The 16,105-nt window shown below is 38.7% G+C and overlaps 1 protein-coding gene across 3 annotated transcripts in view; it reads right to left on the minus strand.

Annotated features, from left to right (window-relative positions):
• PPP1R12A (protein phosphatase 1 regulatory subunit 12A) overlaps positions 1-15,702 on the minus strand; it is a 173,154-nt gene extending 157,452 nt beyond the window's left edge. For all 3 annotated transcript variants that reach the window (XM_049885166.1, XM_049885167.1, XM_049885164.1), the window contains exon 1: positions 15,237-15,702. In XM_049885166.1, coding sequence (XP_049741123.1) covers positions 15,237-15,473 — 237 coding nt within the window. In that variant the 5' untranslated portion in view covers positions 15,474-15,702. The remainder of the gene's footprint in view (positions 1-15,236) is intronic.
• Positions 15,703-16,105: the final 403 nt, after the last annotated feature.

Here is a 16,105-nt window from a genome sequence, read left to right on the forward strand (position 1 = left end):
AGGGTTGAGATTAAGAACACAAGGACCAGTACTTTAGTCTTCCCACTGAATTATTAATCAGCAGACTGATTTGTACATAATGGTTCATCAGGTGTTAATCCACCTAACCCTGCTGATATTCACACCAGGTTTTTGTCACCTTAATCACAAAGACACGACAAGTACATTTCCAAGGACTTTACTAAAAAATCAAGCTACACTTGGTTTGGAACATTTCACTCATTTACATTTAAATTTCCAACCTTGTCAACATAACTTGTTTTCAGAGAACTCAAACTGGTATCTAGAGATCAACACAATTCTACTAAACTATCTGTTTAATAATGGGTATTAGGATTTTGTCATTCTTGAGTAGAAGACCATTTTAAACAAACATACACGTAAACAAACATACATGTAAGATAACTTCCTTGCTATCAGTCACCTTCCTTTTTCCTGTTTTTTAGAAAACTTTTTAAAGCCCTCTTTTCACTGCCTTCAAAACTATTTTCACGGTACAGCCACTCTGGAAATCGATTTGGTGCTTCCTTAAAAAGCTAGAAATAGAACTACCGTAAGATCCAGCAATCCCACTCCTTGGAATATATCCTAGAGAAATAAGAGCCTTTACACAAACAGATATATGCAAACCTATGTTCACTGCAGCACTGTTCACAATAGCAAAAAGTTAGAAGCAACCAAGGTGCCCATCAACGGATGAATGGATAAATAAACTATGGTATAGTCACACAATGGAATGCTCCGCATCGATAAAGAACAATGTTGAATCCATGAAACATTTTTTAACATGGAGAAATCTGGAAGACATTATGCTGAGTGCAATCAGTCAATTGCAAAAGGACAAATACTGTATAAGACTACTATTACAAGAACAGGAGAAACAGTTTAAGCAGAGAAGAAAATATCCTTTGATGGTTATGAGAGGGGGAGGAAGGGAGGGAGAGGGGTATTCACTAACTAGATATTAGATAAGTTTCATTTTAGGTGAAGGGTAAGACAATACACAATACAGGAGAGGTCAACACAAATGGACTAAACCAAAAACAAAGAAGTTTCCTTAATAAACTGAACACTTCAAAGGCCAGTGCAGCAGGGGCAGGGGTTTGAGGACCATGGTTTCAGGGGACACCTATGTCAATTGGCATAATAAAATCTATTAAGAAAACATTCTGCATCCCACTTTGGAGAGTGGCGTCTGGGGTCGTAAACGCTAGCAAGCGGCCATCTAAGATGCATCAATTGGTCCCAATCCACCTGGAACAAGAAAGAATGAAGAACGCCAAAGACACAACGTAATTATGAGCCCAAGAGACAGAAAGGACCACATAAACCAGAGACTACATCAGCCTGAGACCAGAAGATCTAGATGGTGCCCGGCCACAACCGATGACTGTCCCCACAGCGAACTCAACAGAGAAACCCTGTGGGAGCAGGGAAGCAGTGGGATGCAGATCCCAAATTCTCGTAAAAAGACCAGACTTAATGGTCAGACGGGGACTGGAGGGACCCCAGACCTTCTGTTAGCCCAGGGCAGGAACCATTCCCAAAGCCAACTCTTCAGACAGGGATTGGAGTGCAAACGGGGATGGAAAATGATACTGGCGAAGAATGAGCTTCTTGGATCAAGTGGACACACAAGACTATGTTGTCATCTCCTGTCTGGAGGGGAGATGAGAGGGCAGAAGGGGCCAGAAGCTACCCGAATGGATACGATGAGAGAGAGTGGAGGGAAGTACTGTGCTATCTCATTAGAGGGAGAGCAATCAGGAGTGTATAGCAAGGTGTATGTAAATTTTTGTATGAGAGACTGACCTGATTTGTAAACTTTCACTTAAAGCACAATAAAAATTAATTAATAATAACAATAAAAAAAAACTATTTTCACGAAATTCATTTAACTCCAGGCTTCAACATTCCTGATTCTATTCTCAGAGGTTTGTTGCCATTTTTGCAATTCATTCTTAAAACAGATAATCATTTCCAATTATTTTTTATATTTATGCAACAGGGCAAAAGATATCAATCACTGTAAAAAAGATCACTTTTCTAGATCTTCCTCCAAATCTTTCCCACTAAAATTGTTTAAAATTTTAAAATCCAAATTTTATCCTTTGAAATCTTTTATTCCTCAAAAACTATTTGCCTTTTTGGGAATTGTGCTTATCTTTTCTCTGAACTTTTTCAGAGCAAAAGCTATGAAATACATCTAATTATACCAACAGTGCCTTTTCTTACTTGTTTAAAAAACTCTCCCAAGGTCTCTAACACATTGCTGATCAGTCTTTCCTTATGAAATGAAAGGTCGAGAGAAATGGTGGCCAAAATACAGAAACAAATACTCAACCCTTAACACCAGCTTTCTTGAGTGGCCAAAACCTAGCACGCTAAAATTCATTAATTACGTGATTGTCACTGTATTTAATCCTTTAAACATTACTAAAATAAGCCGTTTAAAAGTTTTCCTCCAGTTTAGATCCATCTTCATTATTTTTTCTACTTGTTATTAACAGATTCAAAGATGACATAAATCTGCTGTATTTCCCTCCCAGAAGAAATAAGTGTTAACAGTTGAGGTACATTTGTTTAGACTTTTTTCCTATGCAATTAAGTTTCTCCCTCAAGATGGATTACGTCATACGTACTGTCTTGCAACTTTTCACCTAAGTGATTTTTGAAAGAGTAATTTATATACTATCAGTCCATTTCACACATAAAACAAATAAACACAGATTTCCACACAGAAAATTAGCTCTAAATGTCAAGGGTGGGCTGAAAAGGGAAAAAGATACCATGTTAACTTAAGAATACAGTTTAATATATAATAAGCATTTCCTGCTTCATTTAGGCGGAAACAAGTCGAATGATGCTTGCTCAAGGTCAAAATAACCCACACGACCTTTCTGTACAACTGTTAGTTTCCTTATTAACTGTGCAACTTTAAAAAAGCAGGAAATATGCATAAAAATCACAAACACTCAAATCAGTATATGAGCATTTAATTTTTTAAAGTATTTCTCTATGATGCTGTAATTATTTAAATAATTATTATCTTTAAAATTTTTTTAAACTATTTTCATTTGGGAATCAACCAGTTGCCGTTACATCAATTCTGACTCATGGCGACTCCATGTGTGTCAGATTAGAACTAGGCTACACAGGGTTTTCAATGGCTGATTTTTCAGAAATAGATCACCAGGCCTTTCTTTCAAGGTACCTCTGGGTGGACTCAAGCCTCCAACCCTTCAGTTAGCAACCAAGCATGTTAGATAAAATATATACAACAATTTTTAAAAATCTGAAAATAAGCTATGTTTAAAAAGAAAAAACTGGTATGAGGAAGACAATGTAAAAGCAAGAGTACATTGAAGACTTAATTACTTAAGCATCTCTACATCACAAAGAAGATAAAAGCACTGAGAAGATCGGAAATTTTAAAATATTTTACTATAAAAAATTATAGTTCAAATAGTTAATAAACAGCATGCTGAAAAAAAAGAAAACGAGGCAACGTTTTTACACAGATTGTACCATATATTTGGAAGGGACATAGAAATTACTGAATATGTTGCCTGTTTTAATCTTTTTTTTTTTTTTAAACTGTACAAATTAACACATACATGAGAAAAATAACAGCTCTTAATGAAATACAGTGTCATGATCTGGAAAGAACAGCATCAAAATCTTTTGTGGAAAACATATACAGCCACAGAAAAGTCCATATTCAAAGCTATAATGTTGACTTGCTTCATGCAAAATTTAGAACACAGTATACTAGAATAATCATAAAGAAGTTCTGAAGCCTTTACTCAACTCCGTACAATGTAAAAAGAGTTAACTAAAATCCAAAGATTGGCCTCTTTATGATTATGCTCCAATTAAAAATAAGCTTTTTAGAAAATGTCATCTAATCATTGATGGAGCCTTGGTGGCACAGTGGTTAAGACCTACGGCTGCTAACCAAAAGGTCAGCAGTTCAAATCCACCAGCCACTCCTTGGAAACCCTATGGGGCAGCTCTACTCTGTTCTATAGGGTTGCTATGAGTTGGAACTGACTGGATGGCAATGGGTTTTTAATCATTGATAATATTTATGATCCACGATTACCCATATCTACCTTATTCACTTGACATATCTTCAAATGATTATCATTTTCAAAATTAAATCTCTCTTCAAAGAAAAACAATATCTCAATACTGAGGATATTGAAAAAACATGCTGGAGCAGAAGCTCCAAGAGAAAACCTTCAGAAATGTTCCAAACAAGAGAATAAATATTGGAAAAGTTTATAACACCTGAACAATTTAAGGCTATAAAATGTAAACACTCTAGCATGTTTATTGCTACAAAGTAAAGGTAACTGGTTTATGTGTGTGTTTAACAGTCCACAAAAATATACTTTCCTACACAATTACCATATCTAAGAGGGTATCCATTCCCATCTGACAAAATTTAATCTCCTTTACATTATGCAAGTATTCAAAAAATGACAATATTTTTAGAATCTTGTTTTTGTTAAAGAACATGTTAAACCACCCCCCCTCAAAAGGTAATTTCAGCTCAAATATGAGCTAATGATCAAGTTAAAGTAAAGCTTTTTATTAGGTGAGGTTCTCCCTCCAGAATATCTCACTCACTGTACAAATACACTTAAATAGATTGCTAAAAAGGTGACAGCTGAGGAATGCCTTTACTCCTTTCCACGGTTTCTACTGCGTGTCATTTCAGAAATGCCTACATAACACATGACAACATGGAATGTCTCCACCCATGAAAGAGCATTCTAGCAAGCACGCTTAGGACAGTAACACAGAGCTCAAGTTTGTCTTTTTATGGTTAGCCAGCACAACAATGAAAAGACAAACCACCAAAATACTAACTTGGTCAGAAAACACTGACATACAGGGATTCATAGTGAAAGTGTTATTTAGGAAAAAAAATCTGATTAAAATTGCTAGAAAATATGCATTAGCTTCTAATGCTAGTATGCTAAGGATTCCTTTTCTAAACCAACACCCAAGAATTTGTTTTGTTTAAAGAAATTCACTTGTAAAGTATGCTACATAAACTGTGTAAAATTGTACCTGTATTGGTAATCAATAATAAATTCCATTTTAAAAATAAATCTAAGATCCTGCTAAATTTTGACTTATTGGCTGTCTTTACATTATCGGTCAGCAGCTGATCTCTTAACCACTGTGCCAAAACGGCTCCTATGAAGTGTGTGTGTGTGTGTGTGTGTGTGTAATTCACATATATTGGTACCAACTAGGCTGATATCAACTCGCTTTAGGAGGCATGATTTAGTGTATTTAGTGTACGTGTACCTAGGTGTGCATGTATGGGTGTATGAAAGGCAGCGGTTCCCAAAGGGAGCTTTCACCAATCTTCTGAATCCTTCCAGATAAATTCTTTTTTTGCTCCTTATTGGGTAATCAGGGTCCAGGCCCCGCCGGTGACCTGGCCTGCCACCACTAGTACTCACTACTCTACCCCACCAAAAGGAGGGCATGAGGAATAGAGTTGAGATCAGTTCAACCTTCAGCTAACTCTCTATACCTGGAATACATGCATGATAAAGCACCAATAATAACTGTTGTCAATATATCAATAATTTTATTGATGGATATATGAGTACCAACTGTCCTTTATTTGGGTATTATATCCTTTTGTTATTGTTCTTGAAATAGCCTTTCTTTATGAAATAATGACAGTAAAAGGTGACCAGGTTGTTTGTTTTTAATGAGCTTACACAGCAAAATAAAAATTAGGCTCTTCTCTTTCAGTCACTGAAATTTTAAAAAACACTTTGTTTCATGAAATATAAAATTCTGGGGATTAATGATTTGAAAGGCAGTAAGTAAATCACATTTTAAATTGTGCTGTCACCTATACCCATAAGAAAAAAAAATTCTACTGCCTCTTCCAAGTTAGACCTGTAATATAATTGGCTAAATTTTGCAAAATTTGGGCATTCTTATTAACAAAAGGTTCCCAGTTAAAAATCAAACATGATCTTCATTAAAAGTCTGTTTTAGTAATGCAGAAGTTATTTTAGATAATTTTACTGGCATTTCATGTAATGCTCCAAGTACTAATTATAAGTATCAATGATCACTGTACAGAAAATAAACTGTCAGATATTAAACTGAATTGTGACAAGCTGGAGGTAATTTTCTTTTTTTTAATATCTGATATGGGCTTGCCTATCATTTGTCTCTTTAAGTGTGTGAGAGAGCGTGTGTGTGTATGTATAAAAAAGCATTTACTGTAAATGAGTATATAACAATGCCTAAACAATAAATAGCTATTAAGATAAAGAAAAACGAAGGAGTTTAAAGACAAAACTCTATGCCTTTAAAATACGAGTGTTTTGGTTGTTGCTCTAACTTCTTTTACAACTTCTCAAACCACCTGATCAAATGTTCTGCACACGATGGCCAGTCAAACACAATCTTGGCAGTTTCTAAGATTTAGGAAAGATTTTAAATTGTCAGGCTAATTTAGATACAATACTACTGTATTCTAATTACAATAGAAAGGTTTTATAAGTGTTGGCTAGCTAAAATAAAAAAAGATGAAGAAAAAGTTGAACACACACATATACTTCACTTGATTCTCTGCTGATTTACAGGGAAAGTTCCAGGTACCGATCATGAACCATAATGACTAAAAATTTTAAGAATACTTCCTTCTCTTAAAAGGGGATGAGGGGTGCAAATGGTTAAATGCTTGACTATCAGCTGAAAGGTTGGTGGTTTGAACCCACCCAGAGGTGTCCGGAAACAAAATCCTAGTGATCTGCTTCTGAAAAACAACAGCTTTGAAAATCCTACAGGGGCCAGTTCTACACTGAAAATACACAGGATCACCATGAGTCAGAATTGACTGATGGCAACTCGTTAGGTTTTTTAGCATAGTATTGGAGTCCCTGTGTAGTGCAAAAGGTTAACATACTCAGCTGCTAACCAAAAGGTTGGAGGTTCAAGCACACCCAGAGGTACATCAGAAGAAAGGCCTGGCAATCTACTTTCAGAAAATCAACCACTGAAAGCTCTATGGAACACAGTTCTACTCTGACAGACGTGGGGTCGCCATGAGTCAGAATCAACTCAATGGCAACTATAGTAAAAAACTACATATCCAACTCTAACTTAGAAAAAATTCAAAGTAACTGTTGTAGCTTGTAGGGTAAAGGACCTAGTTTTACCCTAAATAAGGTGGCCTTTGTCCTTGGCTCCAGAGAAATGGCCCTTGGAACAATGGGGATACCTTGGTCTGGGACTTCCAGGCCACACCTAAGAGTCTATGCTGGTGAGTGGGGGCTGTGCAGACTAGAAAAGATCCACCTGGTAGGCTGATATCAACAAGCTTTAAGAAGGCATGGTTTAGCCTACCAAGCCCTGAACATGGAGGCCCAGAGGGGCTTCGCAGTTGATGAGGAACATCTGCTCTTGGTAGAGTAACACATCCCTTAGGACATGGAAGCCTGACATTAGCAACCCTTCCAGGCCTTGCCCTGTGTCTCCTCATTTGTATCCTTTTTGGCTTTAATACATCGTAGTTTTTCAGTCATAGGCTGGAGGTCTGGTGGTGCAGTGGTTAAGAGCTCAGCTGTTAACCAGCCAAGGTCAGCAGTTCAAATCCACCAGCCACTCCTTGGAAACCCTAGGGGGCAGTTCTACTCTGTTCTATAGGGTCCTATGAGTAGCAATTGACTCAAGGGCAACACGTAGTCATATGTATGGTATACTTTCCATGAGTTCTGTGAGTTGTTCCAGCAAATCATTGAAGCCAAAAAGGGCAGTGGAAGTCAACAAGCCAGAAAGAAGGGTGTCATATGGACTCCCAAGCCTGCGGCAGGCACCCTGAAAGGGTAGTGGGAAACCAGCTCCAAATTGGTGGCCAGCGAATCAGAAGGTTGGGGTGTCATGTGGAGTCCCCCAACTTGCAAATGGAGTCCACCAATACGGCAGTCTGAAGGACAGTGTCCTTTTGACTTGTGAGCGCTAGCGTAGCTAGGGTCATAGAGAGAGTGTGCCCCAGGGGTGGCTGGTGACAAGGATGGAAATGGGAATTTGAGGACTGGATCAATCCAATCCACATTTAGGGGATTAGATTTATGCTATTCCTTACTGTGTAGAGATTGTCAACCTCTCAAAGGGGTGTCTCTAAATGCCAATACGCCATCTTTTCAACATGACTGTGGAACTCCACAAACTTTCAAAACGAAGGTGAGGTGAAAGATGGCAATTTTTTTGCAGGCAGAGGAGCAATGAAAATAGCAAATCTGGGAGGTGGCAAGAAGGGACAAGTTGTAGCTGTAACAAACCAATGTCCTACTCTCTTACCCTGCTCACTCAAAATTAAAAAAATTTATGAACAGCTATATTTAAAAATCATCTACATAGATTTTTTTTAAGCACAAGCACTTTTGTTACCTGAACAGTATTTTTTAAATGGGGTACAGCAAATAAGTAATGAAAAATAACAATTTCCTCTGTTCCATCCAGTGCTTCTACCTGGCTACACTAAAAAATGCTCAGTCACAGCTTGCAATCACACTGCAGCTGAAGCACATGAAAGATGGGCTTGGTTATGACACTTCAAAGTCAGACCACAAAACTGTTGCCAGGAAGCACAAAAGCAGCAACTGCCGAGAAGACAGTATTGACAGTACTAGTGTAGGCAGTAGTGCCCTCCCAAAAACATCCCGTATTTGGCTAGGGCTGTCTACTGCCCATTTATTTGCAGGAAGTAAGGGACCAGTTTGGAATTGGAAGCTTTCGTTTGTTTAGGTTTTTTCTTTTTTTAAATTGACAGGGTAATTCAAAAAGTTTTGAAAGCCAATACCACAACGTGTTACAGCTTCTTCTACCCAGAGAATTATATAGAGAAAACAGTTGATACTGCACAATCTTTTTAATACAGATTTTAATACAACTTATATGTGATTCAATGCACTCTTCCATAATCTTAACATCCCCCCAAAAGGTAAATAAGTTTAAACTATAAACTGAATATTCAGTTTTAAACAGACTACTCATATACAGCATTCAAATTATTCTGTAACAAACAATTCAATATTAACTACTTCCAGTTTCTATTCCTTTTGGTTGGAAAACACTTTATTGGAAAGGCCCTATGAGAATATTTTTAAAAGAGCTACATTTCATATTACTATTCAGTGAGAAATGTCTGCCCAAGAAGACCAAGCACTTAAAGAATTAAGACTAAAGTATTTCTTTTACTGACAAGACAGTCACATATTTTACAAAGAAGCTTCAAACGGCTCCCTTATAAATTGATAAAAATTTATATTTTGAGAGCAAAACTTATCTGCAAGTCTGTATTAAAAAGTAAAAGGATGACTTGATTTTAAAGATTATAATAGCACAGAACACAGATCTAATTCTACTTTGTATTCCCATATAGGACTAGCTTGACCCCTTATAAAATGGGTAGTAAATTGATTTATGACTCAACTGGATATAATATTTTTCTAACACTTACCCAAGATATGGACTGATTTAGGATTTTTTAATAGGAAGATTAAATAATCTCAAGATATTTAAAAAACCTGCACAGATCTACAACAAAGTTTTTCATTTGTTTCCTAAACATACAGGTTCCCAATAATGAAAAAAATTTACTAAGCACCTACTATATGCAAGAACAACATTCTAAGTATCCAGAGGTGAAGCTTTCAAAAACGTATCCCACGACATGCAACCAACAAAACTACGTATCTATGATACAATATAAAAGATATAACTCAACAAACCTTTAGTGAACACGACTATGTACCAACCAAAAAAACCAAACCCACTGCCGCCCAGTCAATTCCAACTTATAGTGACCCTAGAGAACAGAGCAGAACTGTGCCATAAGGTTTCCAAGCCTGTCATCTGAAGTAGACTGACACATTTTTCTCCTGCAGAATGGCTGGCGGGTTCGAACCGCTGATATTTTGGTTGGCAGCTGAGGGCTTAACCACTGTGCCATCAGGGTTCCTTTACTATGTACCAGGCCCTGGAAATACAAAACAAGAAAAAAAAAAAAGACTGGGAAGACTGTATCCTTACAGTCTACCAAGGAAGACACTTATAAAAAAAGAAGTATTTTAATAGCAGCAGAGGGGCGAAATACAAGGTACAGAGAGTATGGTACCCCATAGAAGAGAGTCTCTCTCAAGTGCCACAGTACAGGCAAGTTCAAAGAACAGAAAGATCCCTTCTGGCTAGCAAGTGGGGTGAATCCTGAAGAATGAATAGGATTCTGACTGTTAAACAAGAAAGAGATGATATTCTAGGTGGAGGAAAGAGCATGGCCAAATGCAAGGAAATAAAACAGTAAAGATCTTGTTCAAATGGAAGCAAGTTAACCAACTTACATATAGTAAAAGATACAACTAGTTTGTTCAGGTCCAAACCCTGCTGAGAATTTGCATTTCTAACAAGTTCCCTGCTGAGAATCTGCATTTCTAACAAGGTCCCAAGAAGTTATACGTAAGAATCACCCAGGGATCTCATTAAAATTTAGATTCTAATTCAGTACATCTGGGGGTGAAAATGGAAATTATCTGCAGGGGTTTGAACAAGAATGAACTGGCTGGAAGCTCTAGCTACAACACATAAGGGAGCCATATCAAGGATACCAAAATCAAAACCCACTGCTGTCAAGTCAATTCCAACTCAAATGGAACCCTATATCAAGGATAAAAAGCTATAGTTAAATGGCGAAAAGCCTTAAATGTAAATTTAAAGAGAAGTGACATAATCAAAGTGATACTGTCAAAAGATTTAACCTGAGAGCAATATGTATGGAATTGGATGAGGAACAGAAGAGGCAGGGAAAGCAATTAAGCTATTACTATGCTCTACAAGTAAAAAACGGAAACTCTGGTGGCATAGTGGTTAAGCGCTATGGCTGCTAACCCAAGGGTCGGCAGTTCGAATCCACCAGGAGCTCCTTGGAAACTCCATGGGGCAGTTCTACTCTGTCCTATAGGGTCGCTATGAGTCAGAATCAACTCGACGGCACTAGGTTTTTTTCGGTATGGATAAAAATAATAAAGGTACGAACCAGGTTAATAATGACACGGCAAGGGAAAGAACTGATGCAAAAGAGATTGTGAAGAAAGGAAATAGAGAGCTAGAAGACTGATAGACAAGGAGAGTAAGTAAACGATAATTAAAATATTTTAAAAAGTTTGATCTACATCATTAACAGAAATAGGGGCATCAATGAGAAGAGTAGTCTTGTTAGGAAAGATATTTAAGTTTTGTTTTAGGCTGAATTTAAAGAAATTCCTGACATTGATGTAAAACTGTCTAACAATAATATTCAGACTTAAAAGATGCTTGCAAAGTATAACAATACGAAAAAATATATCTAAACTAATTTTAAATGATAATAGATTATAAAAATTACAACTATGGAAATCTATGTTTGAACAATAAGGATTCTCTAAAGAAATCACACAGGTAGAAGTGTAAACAGTTTTTATTTTATGGCAAAGGGGGTTGACCTGTATTTTCTATATTACTACTTAAAGATGAGTCCCTGGGTGGTAGAGTTAGGTTAGAATTGGAGTACACCCAGAGGTGCTTTGGAAGAAAGGCCTGATGATTTACTTCCAAAAAACCAGCCATTGAATACCCTATGAAGTACAGTTCTACTCTGATACACATGGAGCCACCGTGAGTCAGAATCAACTGAAGGCAATTGGTTTACTGAAAGATGTGTCTGTAAAGATAAAATCACGATATCTTTAATAATTTTAATATTAAATCAATATTTCAGATCAATAAAAAATGAAAATGAGGTATTGGAGCTCTGGAGAAAATTGAATTGGAATTTACTGTCACAGAGGAAGTAGATAAAATTTTAAGGTAAAATCAAAAGGCTAAAGATAGAACTGACTTATGATCTGAAAACTGTTGGAAGAAATCTCAGTCCTGCGTTTTATGCCTACCAGTATCATTAAAAACCAGCAATAAAGCATTATACAGACAACCCTATTACCCAAACCAAACCAACTGCCATAGAGTTGAATTAGTCTCCTAAAATCTTTATAAGGTATGTTGAATTATAAAGATTATATATGAGAAAACTCTACCGGGTAGCTACAAAATCAGAAGCTGATTACTGCCCACTCATAAAAATGAAAACCTACCCCAGACCTCCATTCTAGATAACGAGAAATTAGGTCATACACCTAACTTCCTCAGTGGTTAAGTGCTATGGCTGCTAACCAAAGGATTGGCAGTTTGAATTCGCCAGGTGCTCCTTGGAAACTCTGTGGGGCAGTTCTACTCTGTCCTATAGGGTCGCTATGACTCGGAATCGACTCGACGGCACTGGGTTTGGTTTTTTTTTGGTTACCTAACTTCAGTACTGTTTTCTAACTACAGGGGGAAAAGGGCTATTCTTGAGACCAAGACAGAGAATTTGACAAGAAACACTGCTCTTTCTCCTAAATGGACGACATTATCCCTGTACAAAAAGAATACCTGAAAACGAAATACCTTCTAATGAAAGAGCCTGTTCAACTATTTAATAAAGAAACCTTTAAATATAAGCTGTTTGTATTAAAAATGGAAGCAAAATACTAGATTAAGAAGTATATTTGTGGGTTGTGAAGTATCTGTAACATTTCTCCTAACAATGAAATTTAGGACACTCGATCAAAACAAAAAAGTAAATGAATATTCCAAATGAATAACTAATAATTAATCTCGTAAAAATATCTTAGGTATCTTAGATCTTTTGAGAAGTTAAATTATTCAAGGTCTACTAAAAAAAAAAAAAACAATGGATCCTTTTAGGTTTATAATTTAAGTTATTAAAACAAGTAGCATTCAGGAGGTTTCTTAAAAGCTTAGTTTTGTGTGTGTGTGTGTGTGGTTCTTTTTAAAAAAGTTATATTTATCACCTTTCATTATCTGCTGTCCTGAATTTGCCCAAAGTGAACTCCTTGTTCTCACAGCCACAATGCAAAAAAAAAAGTATAAGAAGAGTTGATAAATGAGAAATACCAAGTGGAGAGAACGCAATAAAAATTTTAATGCTTCATATTTTAAAGACTTTTGCTTCACTGACTTAAGGAATGTGCAGATAAATTACAAAAAGATACTATGCAAATGGTTTATGTATAAACTTGGAAACTTCTACTTAAGTACTTGTCAACTAAAACAAATACTCAATAATACTCCACCTATATAATGCCAAACTAACCACTGAATTCATTAGTCAGGAAGAAATTAGTGTGGTAATTGTTGCAACATTGTACAAATGGGGGGGGGGAACAAGAGAATCTGAAAAGCCTGTTAAGTGCGCTTTCTCTTTCAGTACCTAAACCAGTATTAGATTAATGTATAAAAGATTCTCATCCTCCTTCAAGCCAATATATTTGGGTGTCTCTACAACAATAATAGGAAGTTTAAATTTCTATTTGACAATTTTAATAAGACATACTAATGTAAGAAATTATCCAATCACGCTGACCTCAGGGATAAAATAACAGCTTTATCTTTTAAAATTACACTTGAAACAAATTTGAAAAGATTCATCTTACATAATTACAATATCATTTGAATGCCACAAGTTTCTTTCATTTTCAAATGTCATGTTTTTAAAATCTAGAGTTATGCTGTGCCTTAAAATCAAGCAAGGCTAAAGAAAGTTTGCTATACCTTAAAGAATCTAAATTAATGGAACTGAGAAAAAGCTAAAGACCAAGCTATATCCTTACTGGGTACCACATTCTGATGTCAAGATTTTCCTGTTAATTTATCCATCATTTCAATTCATCCAGTCAACTCTGTAAACAAAGGCTATAAGCCAACTATGATATGAGAATTCAACTAAATAAAACTTAAAATAGTCATCATTCACTTCAACAGGAAGCAGTAAAAGGAAAAATGCTACCACACACCTCTCTTTTCAAAAGACAGCAAGCTAATATGCATGAAATATAAAGCCTTTAAGTTTCAACCTCCCAAACAAGTTTTTGCTACAGTATTACTCAAAATAAAGCTGCAATCTTCCCTTTACAGCCAAGCAACTTTGAAAGATTTCACAAATCTCTTCATTGTCAGAGGAAGCTATTGCTGTTAAGTCGTTTTCTAGTAATTACAAGTTGCCAACTAGGAAAATTCTAAGAGGCTATGTCTTGTTACCTACTACCATCATTTAAAAATTGCTTTTTATGCAGAACTCTACGTGGTCGTGTTGCTTTTGGCCTGTTAAAGGCAAAGCAACATTATCTCTGGATTGCCAATAGTTTCTCCTTATTTGGCTAACATTGAGAGATCCCAATCAGACCACTATAAAACTTTAACATGCACAAAGCATCCATTTTGCGGAAAGTTTGTGACCAGTTTTCCTTTTTCCCACTCCCAAAAGAAAAACCAGATCTTGGTAACCGGCTTTGAAAAGAATGCCCCATGTTTATTCTTCTCTTTCTAACTCCAGTGCACAGCCCAGGACCTGGGGCTCCAGGATCTGTGACACTGCAGCAAACTCACACCGAGTACTGGACCTCAGATAAGCGTTCCGGTCTGGAGATGGACAAGCACTTTTGAACGCTCACTTCCATTCCCTCCCTTTCAGCCGGTGCAGATCAGCTAATTACACCCCGTTTTCTCCTCCCCAGTAACCAAGAGTAATAAAAGAGAAAACAGGAAATCGTTCGCTCAGGGCACTCGGCTTAGAGCTCTTGATTACTATTATTACCATCATTTGTAATCAAGTCCTAAAAAGTACAACAAATCCAATGCCCACCTACAAGCCAAAGATGTCCATCTGCCCGAGAGTCCCTAATGTTCCTTGTAAGTAGTTCTCTTCAGCATCCCCGTCCCCCAAATAAATCCCTGACAGCGGGGCCCAGACACAACCCATTACACCCCTTCTCGTCTCGACCCCAAATCCCAGACACACGACTACAAACGGCCTTAGGGCCCCAAGCAGACCACAGTCCCTTTTCCCCTGTGCCCCGTCAACCAGCCGATTCCCAACTTTAATACCAACTGCTCTGAAGGGGGCCTCAAGCCCTGCGCCCTCCCTCCACCAGTTCTTTCCCTCCCTCCCTCGCGGGAAACCGCCCCCTCACCCCACAGCAGGGAGTCTCTCCCGCCGCCCCCAGCCTCAGGAGGCCCAGAGCGGAGGAGAGGCCCTGACTAAAGAACGGCGGAAACCCTCAGGGTCAGGAGAGCGCGCGGCGGGGTGCACAGACCTGGTGCAGAGCGGTAAGTCCGTCCACATTGGCGTAATTGATGTCGGCGCCGCGGTGCAGCAGCTTGAGGACCTCGTCCGTGTCGCCGCTTGAGCAAGCAGCCAGGAAGACGGCGCCATCGTCGAACTTCACCTTGGTCTTCTGACGCTTCACCACAGGAGGCTCGAGGTCCGTCTCGGAGCCGATCCAGCGCTTCAGCTGCTCGTTCCGCTTCTGCTTCGCGTCCGCCATCTTCATCCCCTCTCCTGCCGCCGGGTCTTCTTATCGCGAGGGGGGAAGGGGGAGGCGGAGAGGGAAGAGAGGGGAGGCAGGGGGTGTGTGACTGTTTCTATGAGGGCTGGCCAGAGGAGGGCTGGGAACCGGGAGGAAACGCTCGAGACTTCCAGTATCCCACAGAGCACTGGGGCGGCGCGCCCGGGCGAGCGGACCTCCCTTCCTACCACAGAAGCCCTCCCGCCCCCGGCCTGGCCACCCGTCACCGGCGGCCACTGTAACGTAACTTCGCGAGATCCGGGCAGGGAGGCGCCCTTCGGCCCGTGCGCATGCGCCCTGGGTCTGTGCCCGCCCCAGGAAGAAAGCTCCCGCGAACTGCGACGGGGGCGGCCCGGCCACCGGAGGGAAGCGGGTGTGGCTCGGGCCGCGGGGGCTGGGACCAACCTGAGAGGGAAGAAGGAGGAAAGGAAGGTTTCCCTGCCCCACTAAAGGCTCCCAGGGTCCCGAAGGCCAACAGTTGGCCTGCACAGCATTGCGGGGCAGACCTGCCTCCGAGGCTGTCTTGGCTCTGCGGAGTCGTTTGCTCAGCACGGAAGATTTTCCTATTGGCCTGCGTTATTTGAATGGAATGGGGGATAGTTCTTGTGTTAGGTGCA

This window comes from Elephas maximus, chromosome 4 (genome assembly GCF_024166365.1).
Source record: "Elephas maximus indicus isolate mEleMax1 chromosome 4, mEleMax1 primary haplotype, whole genome shotgun sequence".
Lineage (NCBI taxonomy): Eukaryota > Metazoa > Chordata > Mammalia > Proboscidea > Elephantidae > Elephas > Elephas maximus.